The sequence below is a fragment of the Naegleria gruberi genome, assembly GCF_000004985.1.
Source record: "Naegleria gruberi genomic scaffold NAEGRscaffold_13, whole genome shotgun sequence".
Lineage (NCBI taxonomy): Eukaryota > Heterolobosea > Eutetramitea > Acrasida > Naegleriidae > Naegleria > Naegleria gruberi.
Window position 1 is genome coordinate 460,106 of NW_003163314.1, and position 18,701 is coordinate 478,806.

The 18,701-nt window shown below is 31.1% G+C and overlaps 7 protein-coding genes across 7 annotated transcripts in view; 3 read left to right on the forward strand and 4 right to left on the reverse strand.

The window, feature by feature from the left end:
• Nucleotides 1–130: 130 nt before the first annotated feature.
• Nucleotides 131–1,723, forward strand: NAEGRDRAFT_57500 (uncharacterized protein; the record flags this gene model as incomplete). The annotated part of the gene is made up of 1 exon (XM_002679471.1): nt 131–1,723. One exon carries the CDS (start codon nt 131–133, stop codon nt 1,640–1,642), a length of 1,512 nt encoding a protein of 503 aa, XP_002679517.1. The 3' UTR covers nt 1,643–1,723.
• Nucleotides 1,724–1,895: 172 nt separating this feature from the next.
• NAEGRDRAFT_65328 (uncharacterized protein) lies at nt 1,896–4,411 on the reverse strand (the record flags this gene model as incomplete). Its single annotated transcript, XM_002679581.1, has 3 exons — nt 1,896–3,867; nt 3,936–4,324; nt 4,394–4,411. 3 exons carry the CDS (start codon nt 4,409–4,411, stop codon nt 1,896–1,898), a joined length of 2,379 nt encoding a protein of 792 aa, XP_002679627.1.
• A 1,082-nt stretch (nt 4,412–5,493) lies between these two features.
• On the forward strand, nt 5,494–6,621 carry NAEGRDRAFT_65329 (uncharacterized protein; the record flags this gene model as incomplete). Its single annotated transcript, XM_002679472.1, has 1 exon — nt 5,494–6,621. One exon carries the CDS (start codon nt 5,494–5,496, stop codon nt 6,619–6,621), a length of 1,128 nt encoding a protein of 375 aa, XP_002679518.1.
• Nucleotides 6,622–6,852: 231 nt separating this feature from the next.
• Nucleotides 6,853–10,428, reverse strand: NAEGRDRAFT_65330 (uncharacterized protein; the record flags this gene model as incomplete). Its single annotated transcript, XM_002679582.1, has 2 exons — nt 6,853–10,341; nt 10,411–10,428. 2 exons carry the CDS (start codon nt 10,426–10,428, stop codon nt 6,853–6,855), a joined length of 3,507 nt encoding a protein of 1,168 aa, XP_002679628.1.
• A 3,746-nt stretch (nt 10,429–14,174) lies between these two features.
• Nucleotides 14,175–14,720, reverse strand: NAEGRDRAFT_65331 (uncharacterized protein; the record flags this gene model as incomplete). The annotated part of the gene is made up of 1 exon (XM_002679583.1): nt 14,175–14,720. One exon carries the CDS (start codon nt 14,718–14,720, stop codon nt 14,175–14,177), a length of 546 nt encoding a protein of 181 aa, XP_002679629.1.
• A 1,876-nt stretch (nt 14,721–16,596) lies between these two features.
• Nucleotides 16,597–16,923, forward strand: NAEGRDRAFT_65332 (uncharacterized protein; the record flags this gene model as incomplete). The annotated part of the gene is made up of 1 exon (XM_002679473.1): nt 16,597–16,923. The coding sequence occupies one exon, from the start codon at nt 16,597–16,599 to the stop codon at nt 16,921–16,923; it is 327 nt and encodes a 108-aa protein (XP_002679519.1).
• A 437-nt stretch (nt 16,924–17,360) lies between these two features.
• NAEGRDRAFT_65333 (uncharacterized protein) overlaps nt 17,361–18,701 on the reverse strand; it is a gene marked incomplete at both ends in the record, with an annotated part of 2,911 nt that continues 1,570 nt past the window's right edge. Inside the window, one exon of the mRNA XM_002679584.1 lies at nt 17,361–18,623. Within this exon, the coding sequence (XP_002679630.1) occupies nt 17,361–18,623 (1,263 nt within the window). The remainder of the gene's footprint in view (nt 18,624–18,701) is intronic.

An 18,701-nucleotide genomic window follows, 5' to 3' on the forward strand; every position in this document is an offset into this window, starting at 1 on the left:
TCTTCGAAACGTTCCTTTCAACAAAAAACAAAAGCCTGCAAACAACCACTGTCATTATTTCTTGTGAATACCATTGATGCTAGCTTTCGTACACATTCCTTTTCGGTGAATTAGAAACTATCTTTAAAAAATGTATAAACTAACTCATCTTCCTCCTGAAATTATCATTAAAATCATCGAGTATCATGTAGAAGGCTTGGGTATTTCCCTCCTCGGAAACAAACTTGTTATTCTCGAATCAATTCAATCAGCCTTGTTGTGGGAAAGAATTTGCAAAGCCTTTTCGAATGAGTCACTTATACGAAACTATTTGACTGACAACTTTTGGAAAAAGATTATTCTTGAAAACTTTGTGAGGGAAACTATCGGATTGGACAGCCAAACTCTGAAATCAACACCTAGGAGGAAAATTATTGAACATATCAAATCAAAACAAGATGTAAAAACACTCTTGGTCAATTATCGAGAATTCTTAAAATTAATTACTGACTTTCCACACTCAATTTCAATCTATCAACGATACTTCACTAGAAAGGATGTATTGGAAACATTTCAAATTGTAGTATTGGGACATCATCAAGCAGGAAAATCACAACTCGTCAATTCATTTCTTCAAATTGAAACAAATCAATTGACCTCTCACAATAATGAAGTTTACACTCGTGTTGAGAAACATCCAATGACTCCTAATCAAATGTTTCGAATGCAAGTAATGGACACTCACTTTCTTCATACCTGTTCTCAGCATATTTCACAAGCTCATGCCATTCTACTGGTTTGTTCACATTGTCAATTGGAGGAAACCTTGTTCGAAACTGAGCAAATTCTCAAACGATGCATTGAAATTAAACAATCATCTTCCTTTCCACTCATTGTAGCCTTGAACAAATCCGACGAATCCAGAAAGAGTCTCAAGAAGAGACGTTCCAACAATGATTACAACAATAACTCGAGTCCTTCAACACCTAAATCACCAACCTCTAATAACTGCTGTCATGGCTCATACCTACTTGCAGATCCATTCCTATCTTCACCCCCACCAATGTCCTCTTCATCCTCTCCATCATCGACGATATTCAGCAGTCCTCCTCCAATATGTTGTTTCTCTGCTCCAATCATTACAGGAAACAGCCTTCTACTGAGCAATAGTTATAATAACAATAGCAACTGTACTCATCACTTGATGAATACGAGTTCTGCGACCTTATCTACCATAGCCACAACAATAACAACAACTACAGCCATGAGTACTTCCAATATTTCTTCATCATACAATGGAACACCAACAAGCCTTCTATTGGGTTCTTCTTCTTCCTTCATTCAAAACAACGTTGGAGGAGGTAATTCTTCAACATGTTGTTCTCATCATCAGCATCATGTAAGAACAGAGGAGGATGAATACAAAATGATGGAAAATCTATTAATTCGCTACGGAATGATCAATTATCGAATCATTAGAACGAGTGGTAAGGAGAGGTCGAATGTTGTGGAGGCTTTTGATGAGTGTGTGTTGCGAGCTAGCTTGAATCATGCCAAGTTGATGGTCGATGTGATTGATGCGGCTGTTGTTCATCACGTTGAAGCAACAGAAAAATTCTTTAAAGCAGGCATGCTACAGAGAAAACGATGTGATTTATTGTGATTTTTTTTAATTTGGATTTTTCAAATATTTTTTAAAACGTAACGGTTATGAGCGGGAATAAAATTGTAAATGAAGATTAACACATTGAGTTTGACTTAATGAATCAATATCACCTGCTTACTCAACTGCCACTCAACTCAATTGCTACAAAACAGGTTCAAAGAAAAAAAGTTGAGCGGGATAAGAAGGGAAATCAAGTTGGGCTAAATTTCGAATAGTTGTTTGTAGAACTTACATTTTGTGTGTTGGGAGTTTATTGTTTGAGTTTTCTATTTTCCTCTTCCAATATTTTAATTCTTTCTAACAGGTTGCTATTTTCCATGGTGTTTTCATCCAAAAGTTTATATAGGTTGGTGTTTTCCTCTGCGAGTTTGGTATTTTCATCCGAAAGTTTATCAACTTCCTCTGCAAGTTGAGAGTAACTTCTTAATGGTGATATTTTCTTCAATTCTCCAACTTGTTTTTCAATATTCAAAGTGATATCTTTGATTTCACCTTTCAAGTATTTCAAAATATTCTCAATGGTTAACTTGTGAGAATAACAATTCAATCTTTTTGATGAATCTCTTTGAATCATGCTAATAATGCTTCTAATCAATATATTATTCACTCCTAAATCTGGATTAATTGATTGATTGATTAGTTTTTCAATTGCATAATGTAATTTCATTTCTCCCTCTGTTGTTGTCACAACTGTATAGAAATATTTTCCATGTCCACTTAAATATGGATACTTGTCATTATATTTAGAGACATCTGGATCATTAACAAATGTTGAACATAGTTGCAGAGGACAATTTGCTAATAATTTCAATAAAATACATCCCAATGAAAATATATCACATGAAATGGTAATTTGTCCAACATTGTGAGCAAGCTTTTCATCATTATCACTTTTCAATAAATCATCAGAATAATTATCATGTGAAACTTCAGGAGACATGTAGGCAAACTTTCCACGAGCAATTGTAATTGAATTACCTGTCTTGATAACTCTTGATGTTTCAAAATCAATTATCTTGTATAAATCTTGAACTTTGACAATATTTTGAGGATCTAAATCTCTGTGTAAAATATTGTGATCATGAATTGATTGAACTGAGTTCAATACTTTGATAAATATATCAAGAATTTCAATCAACTTTTCCTTAATAATGAATCCATTTCTATAAATTCCATCTTGATTATTTCTTGAAATATAATTTGATAATGATTCCTCTCCAAGTTCCATCACTGTATACAAATGATTTTGAATAATGTCACAATCAAAACATTTGATCTTTCCTTCAATGTCTGTTCTTTTCAATAAATTAATGGTTTCTTTTGTTGATTCTTCAGATTCCTCTGGGTCATATTTTAATTTTAATGCCCTTAATGATTTACTACTTTTGTGAAATACTTTGAATGCAACACCTTCACCTCCATATCCTAATACTGAAATGAAATCATAATTATATTTGAAATAATTATAGAAATAATTGAGAGCTTTGAATACTTTTGATAAATCTCCTCTCAGCTCATTATATTTACAAATTATTTGTTTGTAATTTACAAATGTTTTCTCATTTTCAAACCACTTGTTGGCAAAATTCATAATTTCATTAATTTCCTGTTTTGAATAAAATGATGTTTCGAAATTTGTTGCAACTTGTTCCACAATATTCTTCAAATCTTTCATTCTTGTTGATTGACAGGGATTATCTTCAATAAATTTGTCCAATCTGAAACAAAATAAATAATAGTTAGCTCTTTCTGAAAGAACATTTTCAGTGGATAATTCTGAATGGTTCATTTGTTTCAATATTTGAAAAAAAATCAACTTTTCAACAAATATTGGTGTGTAGATAGGATTAAAATTGAATATTGTACTTTTTGGTGTTGGATTAAAGAGACTTGTTAATTCAATACCATAATATAAATCCTTTTCATCCATAAATATTTTGGAGTATTGTTCAATTATATTGCTTGACAGCTTTGTCTGAAGATTAATGGATTCTTCAATGGTTTTGGTTATAGAGGGTGAGAACCTTCTTGCATTTTCCTTGTTCAATTTAATTAATAAATAAATAAATATACTATCTTTTTTAAATGATTCATCAGCATGCTTAAGTGCCAATCCAGCTTGTTTAACAGATTCCAATATAAATTCTCTATCTTTTTTCAATGATGAATCAGCATATTCAAGTGCATATCCATCTTGTTTGACAGACTCCAATACAATTTCTCTATCTTTTTTAAATGATGAATCAGCAAATTCAAGTGCCAATCCATCTTGTTTGACAGATTCCAATACAATTTCTCTATCTTTTTTAATATTGAATCAGCAAATTCAAGTGCCAATCCATGTTGTTTAACAGATTCCAATATAAATTCTCTATCCTTTTTCAATGATGAATCAGCATATTTGAGTGCTGGTCCATAGCGTATAACAGCTTCCAATATAATTTCTCTATCTTTTTCCAATGATGAATCAACATATAAAAGTGTCAATCCATTTTGTTTAATAGCTTCCAACACAATTTCTCTATCTTTTTTAAATGCTGGATCAGCATATTGAAGTGCCAACCCATTTTGTTTAACAGCTTCCAATACAATTTCTCTATCTTTTTTCAATGATGAATCAGCATTTTCAAGTGTTGATCCATTTTGTTTAACAGCTTTCAACACATATTTCCTATCGGCCTATTGTTGCAATCATGAATCATCACACCAATAAAAATAATTATTTTCTCCACAGCAACAAATACCAACCCACTCGTTTTTGTTCATTTTTTTAAAGGTATTCTAGACCATCACATTCCGAATCAACTTGATGATTTTTACACCCAAAAAGAACAGTTTCAACTATTACAGATGGGTTTTTTTGTTATTGGACGCCATCACATGATCTGTTAAGATTTGCATCCTCTTCTTGTTGATCCATTATGAATTGCTCCTCATCATCTGATTCCGAGGATCAGAACCAAGCTCTCTCAATCAAATCATCCACCATTAAATCTTGCTCATCTACTTCTGAATTCAACTTCTTAGTCACTCCTTGTTGTGTTTGATAAGGAATTTATTGCCTAATTTTTGATATATATTTTCAAATGTATGGAGTGTTCCTTTGTGTTGGTGTTTTCTCTATTTTTTTAGGCTTTGAAATAAGGCGCTAAGATCCACTCATTGATACTGATGAACCATGATCTCAATGAGGTCGAGGAAGATGGATCGAAGAAGAAGCCTATTGATGAATCATCACATAATTGGCATCATGATGAAAATAGCAGTCTGGTTGACAGCTGTGTATGTGTAAATAACATCATTATTACTATTCATCTAGCGTTTACTCAATTCATATTCATTCTTATCATGTGATTACATAGCTTATTAACCATTACGAACCGTGTGGTCCCATTCTTGCTCTGAATATAAAATTAAAAACCGATCAAAGTTGGTGGCAAGAATGAAAAATTTACAAAATCGATCACAAATAAAATAAAATTCAAGTTTTGGTCACCAAAACGACCAAAACGCAGACCAAACAAGTTATTCAAGTTATTGTTGCTTTGATTTTTAAATAATATATTTGATAAAATAAAAAGAATAAAAACGGAGCGCGGGAATAAAATTGTAGATGAAGCTTAACATATTGTAAATTTATTGTAAAGTAATCTTTTTATGGTTGCATACTTTAATAACAAGCATCATGAATTGCTAGGCAACTCAAGAGTCACTTTAGGGTTGTAATATTTGGTATTGTTGCTGTGTTACTATTATCTTTTTTAGAATGCATCCTTTTTTGTCATTTCCATTTCAGTCTTTGTGAAGAAACCTTTCGAATAGAGAAATTGCAAACAAAGAAACAAAAAATGGGTGGAAAGCTCTCTTCGAATCACAATCATCATCAACACTCCAACAACACTCCACTTCTGCAACAAACTAAACATTCGAATAACAATGACAATCATCAGAGAATAGTTTTACTGGGAAATACTTCAAGTGGAAAGTCAACTATTTGTGAAATGATTCAATATCAGAAACAACATCAAGCAGATAAATCATGCAATACTTACAACCTATTCTATAAGGTAGATTCGAATACAATTTCAAAAACTATTATTGAACAGATATTGTTTGCATCAAAGGATATATCTATTGAGGCAATTATTCGAGAATATACAAATGATTGCAATAATTTTGATAATTCTACACTTTTTGCATTGTGGAATGATCAGAAATTTAGAAATATTTATCAGAGCTGTCAAGATTCTCTCAATTTATTCGAAAATGTTGACATTTTTGTAAGGAAACTTAAGAATCATGAAAGTTTCATTCCAGATATTTACATTAAGGGAAATTCTTCTGGAATTACAGAGTATGACATTAATTTTGATGACAAGAAAGTGACATTTGTGACTGCAGGTGGAAAAACAAGTGAAAGAAAAAAGTGGAATTTCTGCTTGCAAGGAAATGTTTCCGTTTTGGTTTATGTTGTTTCGTTGGCAGAATTCAATCAATCAGGTTATGGAGATGAGAAGGTGAATAGAATGGACGAAAGTTTGAAACTTTACAAGGAATTGATGACTCGTGTTTCGAATAGTGGTAATAATACGAGAGTTGTCTTACTGTTTACCAAACCAGATATAATGATGAGGAAACTGAGGAGTTACATTGAATTTGGAAGATTATTCGAAACTGAAACACTTACTGATCTTTCACGAATTGTAAACGATTATCACGAAAGGGATGTTCTCAATACAATTATATCGAGTTTTTTAACCGAAACAAATAATATTTATGGGAAAATACCAGAATATCACATTATTCAGTCGATATCAGAATTGGACATTTCACAACTCGCCAAACTAATGTTGAATAATGAGAAAAATAGACATTATATTTCTAATTGCTTGTTTGAGAAAATATCGCTTGTGAGATGTTATCAATTAGTGATGGCTCAACAATTGACCGATTTAACAATTAAGTGTCAATTATAAAGTTTAAGGATGAAGTTATGGTTTTCTGTAAAATAAAGTGCATCTAAAATGAGTTTTACTGGGTCTGTATAAGTTCCTTTCCTTTGAAGATCCATTTGGAGTGAGAATTGATTTATTTCTTGTGTATCATGTCAATGACATTTTGCTGCACAATTTTGATACTTATTTTCAATATGAAGTCGCAAATTTCATTGCTAATACAAAGTATAATCTATCAACCAGGTTTGGTGTTTAATTTTGTTTGAGTTTTCTATTTTCCTCTTCTAATACTTTAATTCTTTCTAATAGGTTGGTATTTTCCTCTACAAGTTGAGAGTAGCTCCTTAATGGTGAGATTTTCTTCAATTCTCCAACTTGTTTTTCAATATTGAAAGTGATATCTTTGATTTCACCTTTCAAAAATTTCAAAATATTCTTAATTGTTAACTTGTGAGAATAACAATTCAATCTTTTTGATGAATCTCTTTGAATCATGCTAATAATGCTTCTAATCAATATGTTATTCACTCCTAAATCTGCATTAATCGTTTCATTGATTAGTTTTTCAATTGCATAATGTAATTTCATTTCTCCCTCTGTTGTTGTCACAACTGTATAGAAATATTTTCCATGTCCACTAAAATATGGATACTTGTCATTATATTTAGAGACATCTGGATCATTAACAAATCTTTCACACAATTGCAAAGGACAATTGGTTAATAATTTCAACAAAATGCATCCCAATGAAAATATATCACATGAAATGGTAATTTGTCCAACATTGTGAGCAAGTTTTTCATTGTCATCACTTTTCAATAAATCATCAGAATAATTATCATGTGAAACTTCAGGAGACATGTATGCAAACTTTCCACGAGCAATTGTAATTGAATTACCTGTCTTGATAACTCTTGATGTTTCAAAATCAATAATTTTGTAATGATCTTGAACTTTGACAATATTTTGAGGATCTAAATCTCTGTGTAAAATATTGTGATCATGAATTGATTGAACAGAGTTCAATACTTTGATAAATATTTCAAGAATTTCAATCAACTTTTCCTTATTAATGAATCCATTTCTATAAATTCCATCTTGATTATTTCTTGAAATATAATTTGATAATGATTCCTCTCCAAGTTCCATCACTGAATATAAATGATTTTGAATAATTTCACAATCAAAACATTTGATCTTTCCTTCAATGTCTGTTCTGTTCAATAAATTAATGGTTTCTTTTGTTGATTCTTCAGATTCCTCTGGATTATATTTTAATTTTAATGCCCTTAATGATTTACTACTTTTGTGAAATACTTTGAATGCAACACCTTCACCTCCATATCCTAATACTGAAATGAAATCATAATTATATTTGAAATAATTATAGAAATAATTGAGAGCTTTGAATACTTTTGATAAATCTCCTCTCAGCTCATTATATTTACAAATTATTTGTTTGTAATTATCAAATGTTTTCTCATTTTCAAACCACTTGTTGGCAAAAATCATAATTTCATTAATTTCCTGTTTTGTATAAAATGACGTTTCAAAGTTTGTTGCAACTTGTTCCACAATATTCTTCAAATCTTTCATTCTTGTTGATTGAGAAGGATTATCTTCAAGAAATTTATCCAATCTGAAACAAAATAAATAATAGTTAGCTTTGGTGCTTTGTAAATCAATTAGAGCAATAATATCATTAGACAATTCTGAATGGTTCATTCGTTTCAATATTTGAAAAATAATCAATTTTTCAACAAATATTGGTGTGTAGATAGGATTAAAATTGAATATTGTACTTTTTGGTGTTGGATTAAAGAGACTTGTTAATTCAATAGCATAATATAAATCTTTTTCATCCATAAATATTTTGGAGTATTGTTCAATTATATTGCTTGACAGCTTTTTCTGAATATTTAAGCATTCTTCAATGGTTTTGGATATAGAAGGTGAGAACTTTCTTGCATTTTCTTTGTTCAATTTAAATAGCAAATAAATAAATTCTCTATCTTTTTTAAATGATGAATCAGCGTATTCAAGTGCTCGTACATTTTGTTTAACAGCTTCCAATACAATTTCTCTATCTTTTTTCAATAATGAATCAGCATATTTAAGTGCATATCCATCTTGTTTGACAGTTTCCAATATAAATTCTCTATCTTTTTTAAATGATGAATCAGCGTATTCAAGTGCTCGTACATTTTGTTTAACAGCTTCCAATACAATTTCTCTATCTTTTTTCAATAATGAATCAGCATATTCAAGTGTCAATCCATTTTGTTTAACAGTTTCCAATATAATTTCTCTATCTTTTTTAAATGATGAATCAGCATATTCAAGTGCCAATCCATTTTGTTTAACAGCTTCCAATATAATTTCTCTATCTTTTTTCAATAATGAATCAGCATATTCAAGTGCCAATCCATTTTGTTTGACAGCTTCCAATATAAATTCTCTATCTTTTTTAAATGATGAATCAGCATATTGAAGTGCTCGTACATTTTGTTTAACAGCTTCCAATATAATTTCTCTATCTTTTTTCAATGATGAATCAGCATATTGAAGTGCTCGTCCATTTTGTTTAACAGCTTCCAATATAAATTCTCTATCTTTTAGAAATGATGAATCAGCATATTTAAGTGCATACCCATCTTGTTTAACAGCTTCCAATATAAATTCTCTATCTTTTTTAAATGATGAATCAGCATATTTAAGTGCATATTCATTTTGTTTAACAGATTCCAATATAATTTCTCTATCTTTTTTAAATGATGAATCAGCATATTTAAGTGCCAATCCATTTTGTTTAACAGCTTCCAATATAATTTCTCTATCTTTTTTCAATATTGAATCAGCGTATTCAAGTGCCCACCCATTTTGTTTAACAGCTTCCAATATAAATTCTCTATCTTTTTTAAATGATGAATCAGCATATTGAAGTGCCAATCCATTTTGTTTAACAGCTTCCAATATAATTTCTCTATCTTTTTTAAATGATGAATCAGCATATTCAAGTGCCAATCCATGTTGTTTAACAGCTTCCAATACAATTTCTCTATCTTTTTTAAATGATGAATCAGCGTATTCAAGTGCATATCCATTTTGTTTAACAGCTTCCAATATAATTTCTCTATCTTTTTTCAATAATGAATCAGCGTATTCAAGTGCTGGTCCATAGCGTTTAACAGCTTCCAATACAATTTCTCTATCTTTTTTAAATGATGAATCAGCATATTGAAGTGCCCACCCATTTTGTTTAACAGCTTCCAATACAATTTCTCTATCCTTTTTAAATGATGAATCAGCATCTTCAAGTGCCGATCCATTTTGTTTAACAGCTTCCAATATAATTTCTCTATCTTTTTTAAATGATGAATCAGCAAATTCAAGTGCCAATCCATTTTGTTTAACAGCTTCCAATATAATTTCTCTATCTTTTTTAAATGATGAATCAGCGTATTGAAGTGCCAATCCATAGTGTTTAACAGCTTCCAATATAATTTCTCTATCTTTTTTCAATAATGAATCAGCGTATTCAAGTGCTGGTCCATAGCGTTTAACAGCTTCCAATACAATTTCTCTATCTTTTTTAAATGATGAATCAGCATATTGAAGTGCCCACCCATTTTGTTTAACAGCTTCCAATACAATTTCTCTATCCTTTTTAAATGATGAATCAGCATCTTCAAGTGCCGATCCATCTTGTTTAACAGCTTCCAACACATATTTCCTATCGGCCTATTGTTGTGATCATGATCATCACATTTTATATAATAATTATTTCACCACACAGCAACAAATACCAACCCACTCGTTTATGTTCATTTTTTTTAAAGCTGTTCTCGCCCATCACATTCCGAATCAACTATCAAGATTTTTACACCAAGATTCAAAGAGATAAAACTTTGTGAAAAATGTATTCTCTTGATTTATTTTGAAATATTTATAAATTAGAACTAGTAAGTTAAGGGAAGTCATCAAAATTACACTTGGAGTAGGATGGTTTGAAAACGTCGAACATGAGGGTTGTTGAGAAAAATTAAAAAAGGAAATAATTAATAATATTAATAAATAATATAATTACAAAATAAAATAATTAATAATACTACTAATTCAAAGTCAGGAAATTGATTGTTTGTTCAGGTAGATTTTCGATGAAACGACCGAAATTTTGGTTGTTGCTCCCAATACAGCACCTAGATGGCTGTGAGATTGGATGAAATTGTAGGTGGAGAACCTACCCTCAACTTTAACCTTTGGGAATTTGGGTAGGAACTCAGTAAGAGGAGAACTTTCTGTAATTTCACAATGCACTCAGTTGTATTGTGTTACATGCTGTTCAACATTTACTGCTTTCATCTCGGTAAGCAGCATTCTCTGTCAATCATTAAAAACATACGATTTTCAAACATCTATTTTAGTAAGATTTCCTAATTGAAAATGCAAAACATACCAACATTAAAGCTAAATTATTGGATAAGGTGAACATTGTAATAATTCTGTTTAGCCAACAAGAACTTGGAACAATATTGGATCAACATCAGGTACATCACGACTCTGTTGATTCTTGGAGTGATTTCACATCTATTAACTCCAAGAATTTCACCACATCATCTCATCATGATTTAAATAATAGCAATAATAGTAATTTTTGGAATTTAATCCTTCATCATGATTTGGAAATAATTTTATTATTTGGAAAAATTCAAGTTGGTACATCATCATCGGAACAACTACCAACCATCATCATTGTTATTTATCATCATTATAATAGTAATATTTGTGGAAATAAATCTGATAATAGTAATATTTTAGTGAAATTCAATATTTTCACTAAAATCATCATCACAGATTTATATATGATAATTTGGAAAATTTTCAATCTAGTATTGTTCAGCATGGTCAATTCCATCAGGTAAAATCACTTCCGAACATTTCCCTATTGGTTATCATGTATCTCAACATAATAAACAATATATTTATTATCAGATTTTCATAGTTTTGTGTTTTTACCAACTTCGGGGTATTCATGGTCACCAATCATGATTCATGCCAAAAGAACATAGCCAATCATCTTGAAACATTAATAAACTTTTATTAGTACTATTGTAGATGTACTATATCAATTATTTCGTCTTGTTTCGTTGAAATCATGATTTTTCTGTTTTTAATTTCACATCACATACACCATATTTGTTGATGTAAATTAGAAATGTAAATAATCCATTCTTGATTCTCTAATCGTGTTTTATTGTGTTTTGGTGTATTTAGGATTTTGAAATTATTCTGAAGTTATTCTTCATATAAATATGATTCTTCACTTCATGATATGAGGAGGGATTGATATCATGATTGTTTGGAAGTGTTGTACAAATTTTGGACACAACCTGAATTGAAATCAGGAAGAAAGAGTCAAATCTTTATCACCATATAAAATAAGATCAATGGTTGTTTCCTCAAACATTGTGCTTCTTTGAAGAATTGAAATATCGCCATCAATTCTTTCACGTTGATTGATGAATCTATTTCGAACTTGCCTACGACGATAGTTTTTGAGGAGTGGATTGCAAATCCTTCCAGAGAGGCATCTGAATTGATTATTATTGACTCTGGAGCGTCGAGCTCTAACCAAGAGCCTTCGGATTATTGGATAATTTTTCGTTATACCCTCAGATCTTTGGCAGGGCCTCGATTCACTAGTATAGTTGAATTCCATCCTTTTGAATCTTGTAAACAAGAAAGGAAGTTCACAAAGGAAACAACACACTGTATCATCTCCATCTCATCCTAAATAAAGAGTGGACACACCACTTCCTCCCAAAAACTGTTGCGCTCATTAATCTTTGGTAAGGGATTAATTTCTGAGTGAGGTTTTTCATCAATGTTTTTTTCTTATCCATGTTTTGAAGATCCAACTATTGATAACTTTTTTTTTACATCCTTCAAAGCAGGTTCCAGGCTGTTTCACCATTAAGGTGGTTCAGCCCCCGAGCTTTAATACCCAATTGTCTAAATATTATATGAACTGTATTTTGTGCGTTTACTATCGAAACATGCCATCGTTTATCTTTCCAAGATAAACCTGTATTCGTCTTTGGGACAACGTTGATAGGATTTAAAGAATAGGTTATAATTTGGTTTTGTAACATAGAGTCTATCTCTCTCCTTATCCATGTTTTCTCTTTCTGAGAGAACTTCTGTAGCCGTAAAGATGTTTCCTCTGTCTTTCCAGGAAAGAGTATCGCTGAAAAATGTTGATTCATCCTTATTTGAGTTGTTTTATTACCATAATGGCAAAGGTTACTGTATGTGAAGAATCCACCTTAATTTGTAATTTTTTGTTCTGAAGCAGCAAACCAATGACGGAAAATAATATTAGGAAAAGACATCATGTTTACTATTTTATTTGATGAAATCAAGTGGAGAATACATAAAACAGATGTTGCTACAAGAAAACACAATGTTAATAATAAAAATATAATTAATTATTGAAATAATTCAAGGAACTGGCTTTCCATCATGCATAATCTTTACGTAATTGCTCAGCAAAGAGCTTGGAAATTGTTTCACCAATCTTTCCCTTTTCTTGATTGATATATCTCAACAATAATTCAAGGTGGAAAATCAGCAAGATTTCCAACCTTGAAATTTACCTTGTTGGAAAATTTACCATTAGTGAATTTTATTTATGGTGCAATGATGATGACCATTAAGATATTTTCCTTAATGATCGGAAGTGAACTTGTTGATGATATTGATGATAAAAGATATGATGAAGCGAAAATTCCACAACTCGATGAATACTAAGTGGAAAAATTCCAACTCTCTTGATGGTGATATTAGACATCCCTACTAATGATACTATGTTGTTGAAATTGATGATGATTCACCAACTTGAATTTGTCCAATATCAAAATTACTATCTAATTCCATAACGATAAACTTCCACATAAAACTACTATTATTACTATTATATTGATGATGTATAGATGATGAGGTTCCATTCTTGGAGTGGGAAGTTGAAGAACCACTCCGAAAATAAGCTACTCATAAAATTGATATTTTTTTTTGAATGCAAGATACGTCTTGGTTGAGTTTACTATTCTTTCGATGTCTTTGAGGCTCAAAACTGTGCAATTGGCTTCAGACTCAATATTAAGGAAGTATTGCTTCCATTTTTATTTTGCTTACTGGATTTTCCAGGAAAGATTTCTCTTAATATTGATAGACGTGGTACTGATAATTTTATAACTGTTAATGGTTTTGGTCCAAAATATGTCAGTAGTGGTACTGTTATTGCACGAGATAATTCTAAAGGTTATGAAATTTTTAATGCAAATAGAATTTATGATTTATTGTAAATACAAAATGAAGAAAATCAATAAAACTATTAAATAAATATTTTGTGAAATTGTTATGGCTGATGAAACACTTCTAGTAGTAGTACTTCCATATCTATTAATTGAATTGTTTACGGGAGGAAAAAAAAAACTACTTTCATCAAAATTAACGCCTCCAGATGTGCATCCACAGCGCTGGCTATAACAAGAAAATGGACTTGTTGTACAATACTACTCTTGTTGTGTAGAATATTTTTGGAACTTTGGTTTGATAGTAATTGTCAAAGGATAATACTCATCAGGAATAGTAGAATTGTCTACCAATCCGAATCCGGTATGCATTATCGCAAAGAACTTTGAACATCCACAAATACTCTGAACAGCATCAGCATAAGGGTACAAACTGAAAGATGTACCAGGATTAATACATTGATTGTCTGTGTATCTGTAGCGAACACGATCTGCAAAGAAAATATTTTGAATATCTGTTCTAATTGAAGAATTTCCTCTGTAATAAGGTTTGTCAAGTGAAACATCAAAAGTATAAATTTTACATCCTACTGATGAATCCACAAATTTTTTGACTCCATCAAGTTTTAAACTAAAAGGTGTAGTGTAACTTCTATTGGGAATAATAATAGTAATTGGGTTATCACCAGAAATCTCTATTACAGAATCTGTTGGAAGATCTTTAACATTGATCAACACATTCGCACAACTCACACATACAAACAATAGCAAGAGCAATAAAAGAGTGTTAAGAAGACTTCTAGGCATTGTTTTCTTGTTTGTTGACTCATCTCAATTTGCCACCGCAACTAAATAGAATTGCAAAGAAGAAATGGGTGACCTTTCATGTCCACTTAAACAAAAAAGATCAATAAAAATGATCCCAAAACGATTATTATAACATATCAGGTAGTTAAATCCAAAGTGAAAGGACGTCCATACAGTCAAATGATCCACAAACATGTCAATCCCCATTGATTCTGTGTCACCCACATAAAATAATATTCGTAATTAATAATTTGTATATTTGGGTCTATTTGTCAGATATTTGAGTACCTCTTTTTGAGTTATTGTATTGTTGTCAAGCTTTGTAAATTCTCATGAAAGACTCAATGATAGTAGATGTTACTGAACTATATGCTGTGGTAATGTTTTTCGCAAATTCTTTAGATACAACCTGATTTTCTGGTTTTACAGTGTAGAGACTTAAATAATCTCCAATAAAACTACACCAAACACATTTTAATGTGAAATTCATAGGAGTTGTTCCCTCAAATATATATAGGAATTATCAGATGTATAACTTTCCGAATTTGAGTGATACCAAAATTGGTACCTTATCTATCATAGGTTGGATCTACAGTACAATATCTAGATATTCCAACTAAATCTGGTTCAGATATCTGGACCATTCAAACATAATTTTTTTCTACATTGATTTACAATTTTGATTACACTGCGCTTGGTGCACCTCTTACTAAGAAACTCTTTCCTGGAACTTCCTCTGGTGGTAGTTTTTCCATTAGCTGGAATCTGATTCCGTTTTTTATCCAATCCACAATTATTTCTGAGACGACGAATTCTGTCCAACGTTGATGGAAATGAGAGAGTCTACCACCTAGAGGAACCTGCTTGTCACTGGTGGAGGAATTGGAGTTGTTAGAACCGGATCCATGGCTATTGAATTGTCTTCTTCCATTATAAGTGGTTGGTGTTTGCTCTATTGAAATGGTCCGAGTCGTATGGGACGAAGTGGTTAGACCTTTGATTAAATCTTCTCTTTTGAAGGTTGCTACTACTTTTCTTTGTCTCTGGGTTTTAACCAAGGTATTAACAATTCCTTTGCAGTTTCAAAACCACCAGAACCGGTTCACCCAATTTAATGGCAATACAATTTAAGTCAGCAATATTCTGGATGAATTCAATAGCTTGAAGCCATTCAACTAAATCAAAAGAGTTACCATTTCTCAATCTTTTACAAACTTGTACAATACTTCTAAATTCTTTTCCACCATAAACATCAGGAACAGGGGCGTCAACTTCTCTGAAGAGTATTTGTAGCAAAGCCATTCTATTCTTGTGTGAAGAGAGTCTGCTGAATATTGTGCATTAGAAGTTGACAATATCAAATCAAATATATCATCTGAAGATAACTCGTCATTAATTGACTCTCCAGTGATTGATTGATAGCAATCACGTAGATATTCCTTCAATGAAATACCTTCAGAAACCTTCACCCTTTTACCAGTACCGAAATTGTTGTTCGAATCAGATTGTTTAAGATTAAGAATTTAGCGAGAGCAGCACACCTGAAGATACAAGACCGGAATTTTGAGAGGTTTTCAGGGTTGGCGATACGGTCTTGGCTTTGTTGATATGTAGTGGTTGAATCACCATCAGCATCTGTTGTGTCGGTAGCAGAAGATGAATCAGATGTGCTGAATACTTCCACTCTTTGTTTAGTCGCCTATTAAGCATATCGGAATATTCACTTCTGGAATTACAGAGTATGACATTAATTTTGATGACAAGAAAGTGACATTTGTAACTGCAGCTGGAAAAACAAGTGAAAGAAAAAAGTGGAAATGTTTCCGTTTTGGCAGAATTCAATCAAACAGGTTATGGAGATGAGAAGGTGAATAGAATGGATGAAAGTTTGAAACTTTACAAGGAATTGATGACTCGTGTTTCGAATAATGGTAATAATACAAGAGTTGTCTTACTGTTTACTAAACCAGATATAATGATGAGGAAATTGAGGAGTTACATTGAATTTGGAAGATTATTCGAAACTGAAACACTTACTGATCTTTCACGAATTGTAAACGATTATCACGAAAGGGATGTTCTCAATACAATTATATCGAGCTATTTGAATGCAATAAATAATATTTATGGGAAAATACCAGAATATCACATTATTCAGTCGATATCAGAATTGGACATTTCACAACTCGCCAATGTTGAATAATGAGAAAAATAGACATTATATTTCTAATTGCTTGTAATTGCTTGTTTGAGAAAATATCGCTTGTGAGATGTTATCAATTAGTGATGGCTCAACAATTGACCGATTTAACAATTAAGTGTAAATTATAAAGTTTAAGGATGAAGTAATAGTTTTCTGCAGAATAAATTGCATCCATATTGAGTAGGACTGTATGCATCATCTGCCTCTCAACTTTGTTCACAAAATAGTTCAAAGCTGATCAACTTGGGAAATTTCCAAATGCCACGCAAAAAGATTGGATTGTTATTCTCACAAGTTAACCATTAAAAGAGAAATCGAAATGATTTATTGAACCTTTCAAGTGAAATGAACAAACTGTTCAAATTTCAATGGCCCAGTTTGAAATCAATATATTTCGCATAGTTGTTTGTGGAACTTACATTTTGTGTGTTGGGAGTTTATTGTTTGAGTTTTCTTATTTCTTCTTCCAACATTTTAATTCTTTCTAATAGGTTGCTATTTTCCATTGAAAGGTTGGTGTTTTCCTCTGCAAGTTTGTCAACATCCTCTAATAGGTTGGTATTTTCATCCGAAAGTTTATCAACTTCCTCTGCCAGTTGAGAGTAACTTCTTAATGGTGAGATTTTCTTCAATTCTGCAATTTCCTTTTCAATATTCAAAGTGATATCTTTGATCTCACCTTTCAAGTATTTCAAAATATTCTCAATTGTTAACTTGTGAGAATAACAATCCAATCTTTTTGATGAATCTCTTTGAATCATGCTAATAATGCTTCTAATTAATATGTTATTCACTCCTAAATCTGGATTAATTGATTCATTGATTAGTTTTTCAATTGCATAATGTAATTTCATTTCTCCCTCTGTTGTTGTTATAACTGTATAGAAATATTTTCCATGACCACTAAAATATGGATAATTATCATTATATTTCGAGACATCTGAATCATTAACAAATCTTTCACACAATTGCAAAGGACAATTGGTCAATAATTTCAATAAAATACATCCCAATGAAAATATATCACACGAAATGGTAATTTGTCCAACATTGTGAGCAAGCTTTTCATTGTCATCACTTTTCAATAAATCATCAGAATAATTATCATGTGAAACTTCAGGAGACATGTATGCAAACTTTCCACGAGCAATTGTAATTGAATTACCTGTCTTGATAACTCTTGATGTTTCAAAATCAATAATTTTGTATAGATCTTGAACTTTGACAATATTTTGAGGATCTAAATCTCTGTGTAAAATATTGTGATCATGAATTGATTGAACTGAGTTCAATACTTTGATAAATATATCAAGAATTTCAATCAACTTTTCCTTATTAATGAATCCATTTCTATAAATTCCATCTTGATTATTTCTATAAATATAATTTGATAATGATTCCTCTCCAAGTTCCATCACTGTATACAAATGATTTTGAATAATTTCACAATCAAAACATTTGATCTTTCCTTCAATATCTGTTCTTTTCAATAAATTAATGGTTTCTTTTGTTGATTCTTCAGATTCCTCTGGATTATATTTTAATTTTAACGCCCTTAATGATTTACTACTTTTGTGAAATACTTTGAATGCAACACCTTCACCTCCATATCCTAATACTGAAATAAAATCATAATTATATTTGAAATAATTATAGAAATAATTGAGAGCCTTGAATACTTTTGATAAATCTCCTCTCAGCTCATTATATTTACACACTATTTGTTTGTAATTATCAAATGTTTTCTCATTTTCAAACCACTTGTTGGCAAAAATCAT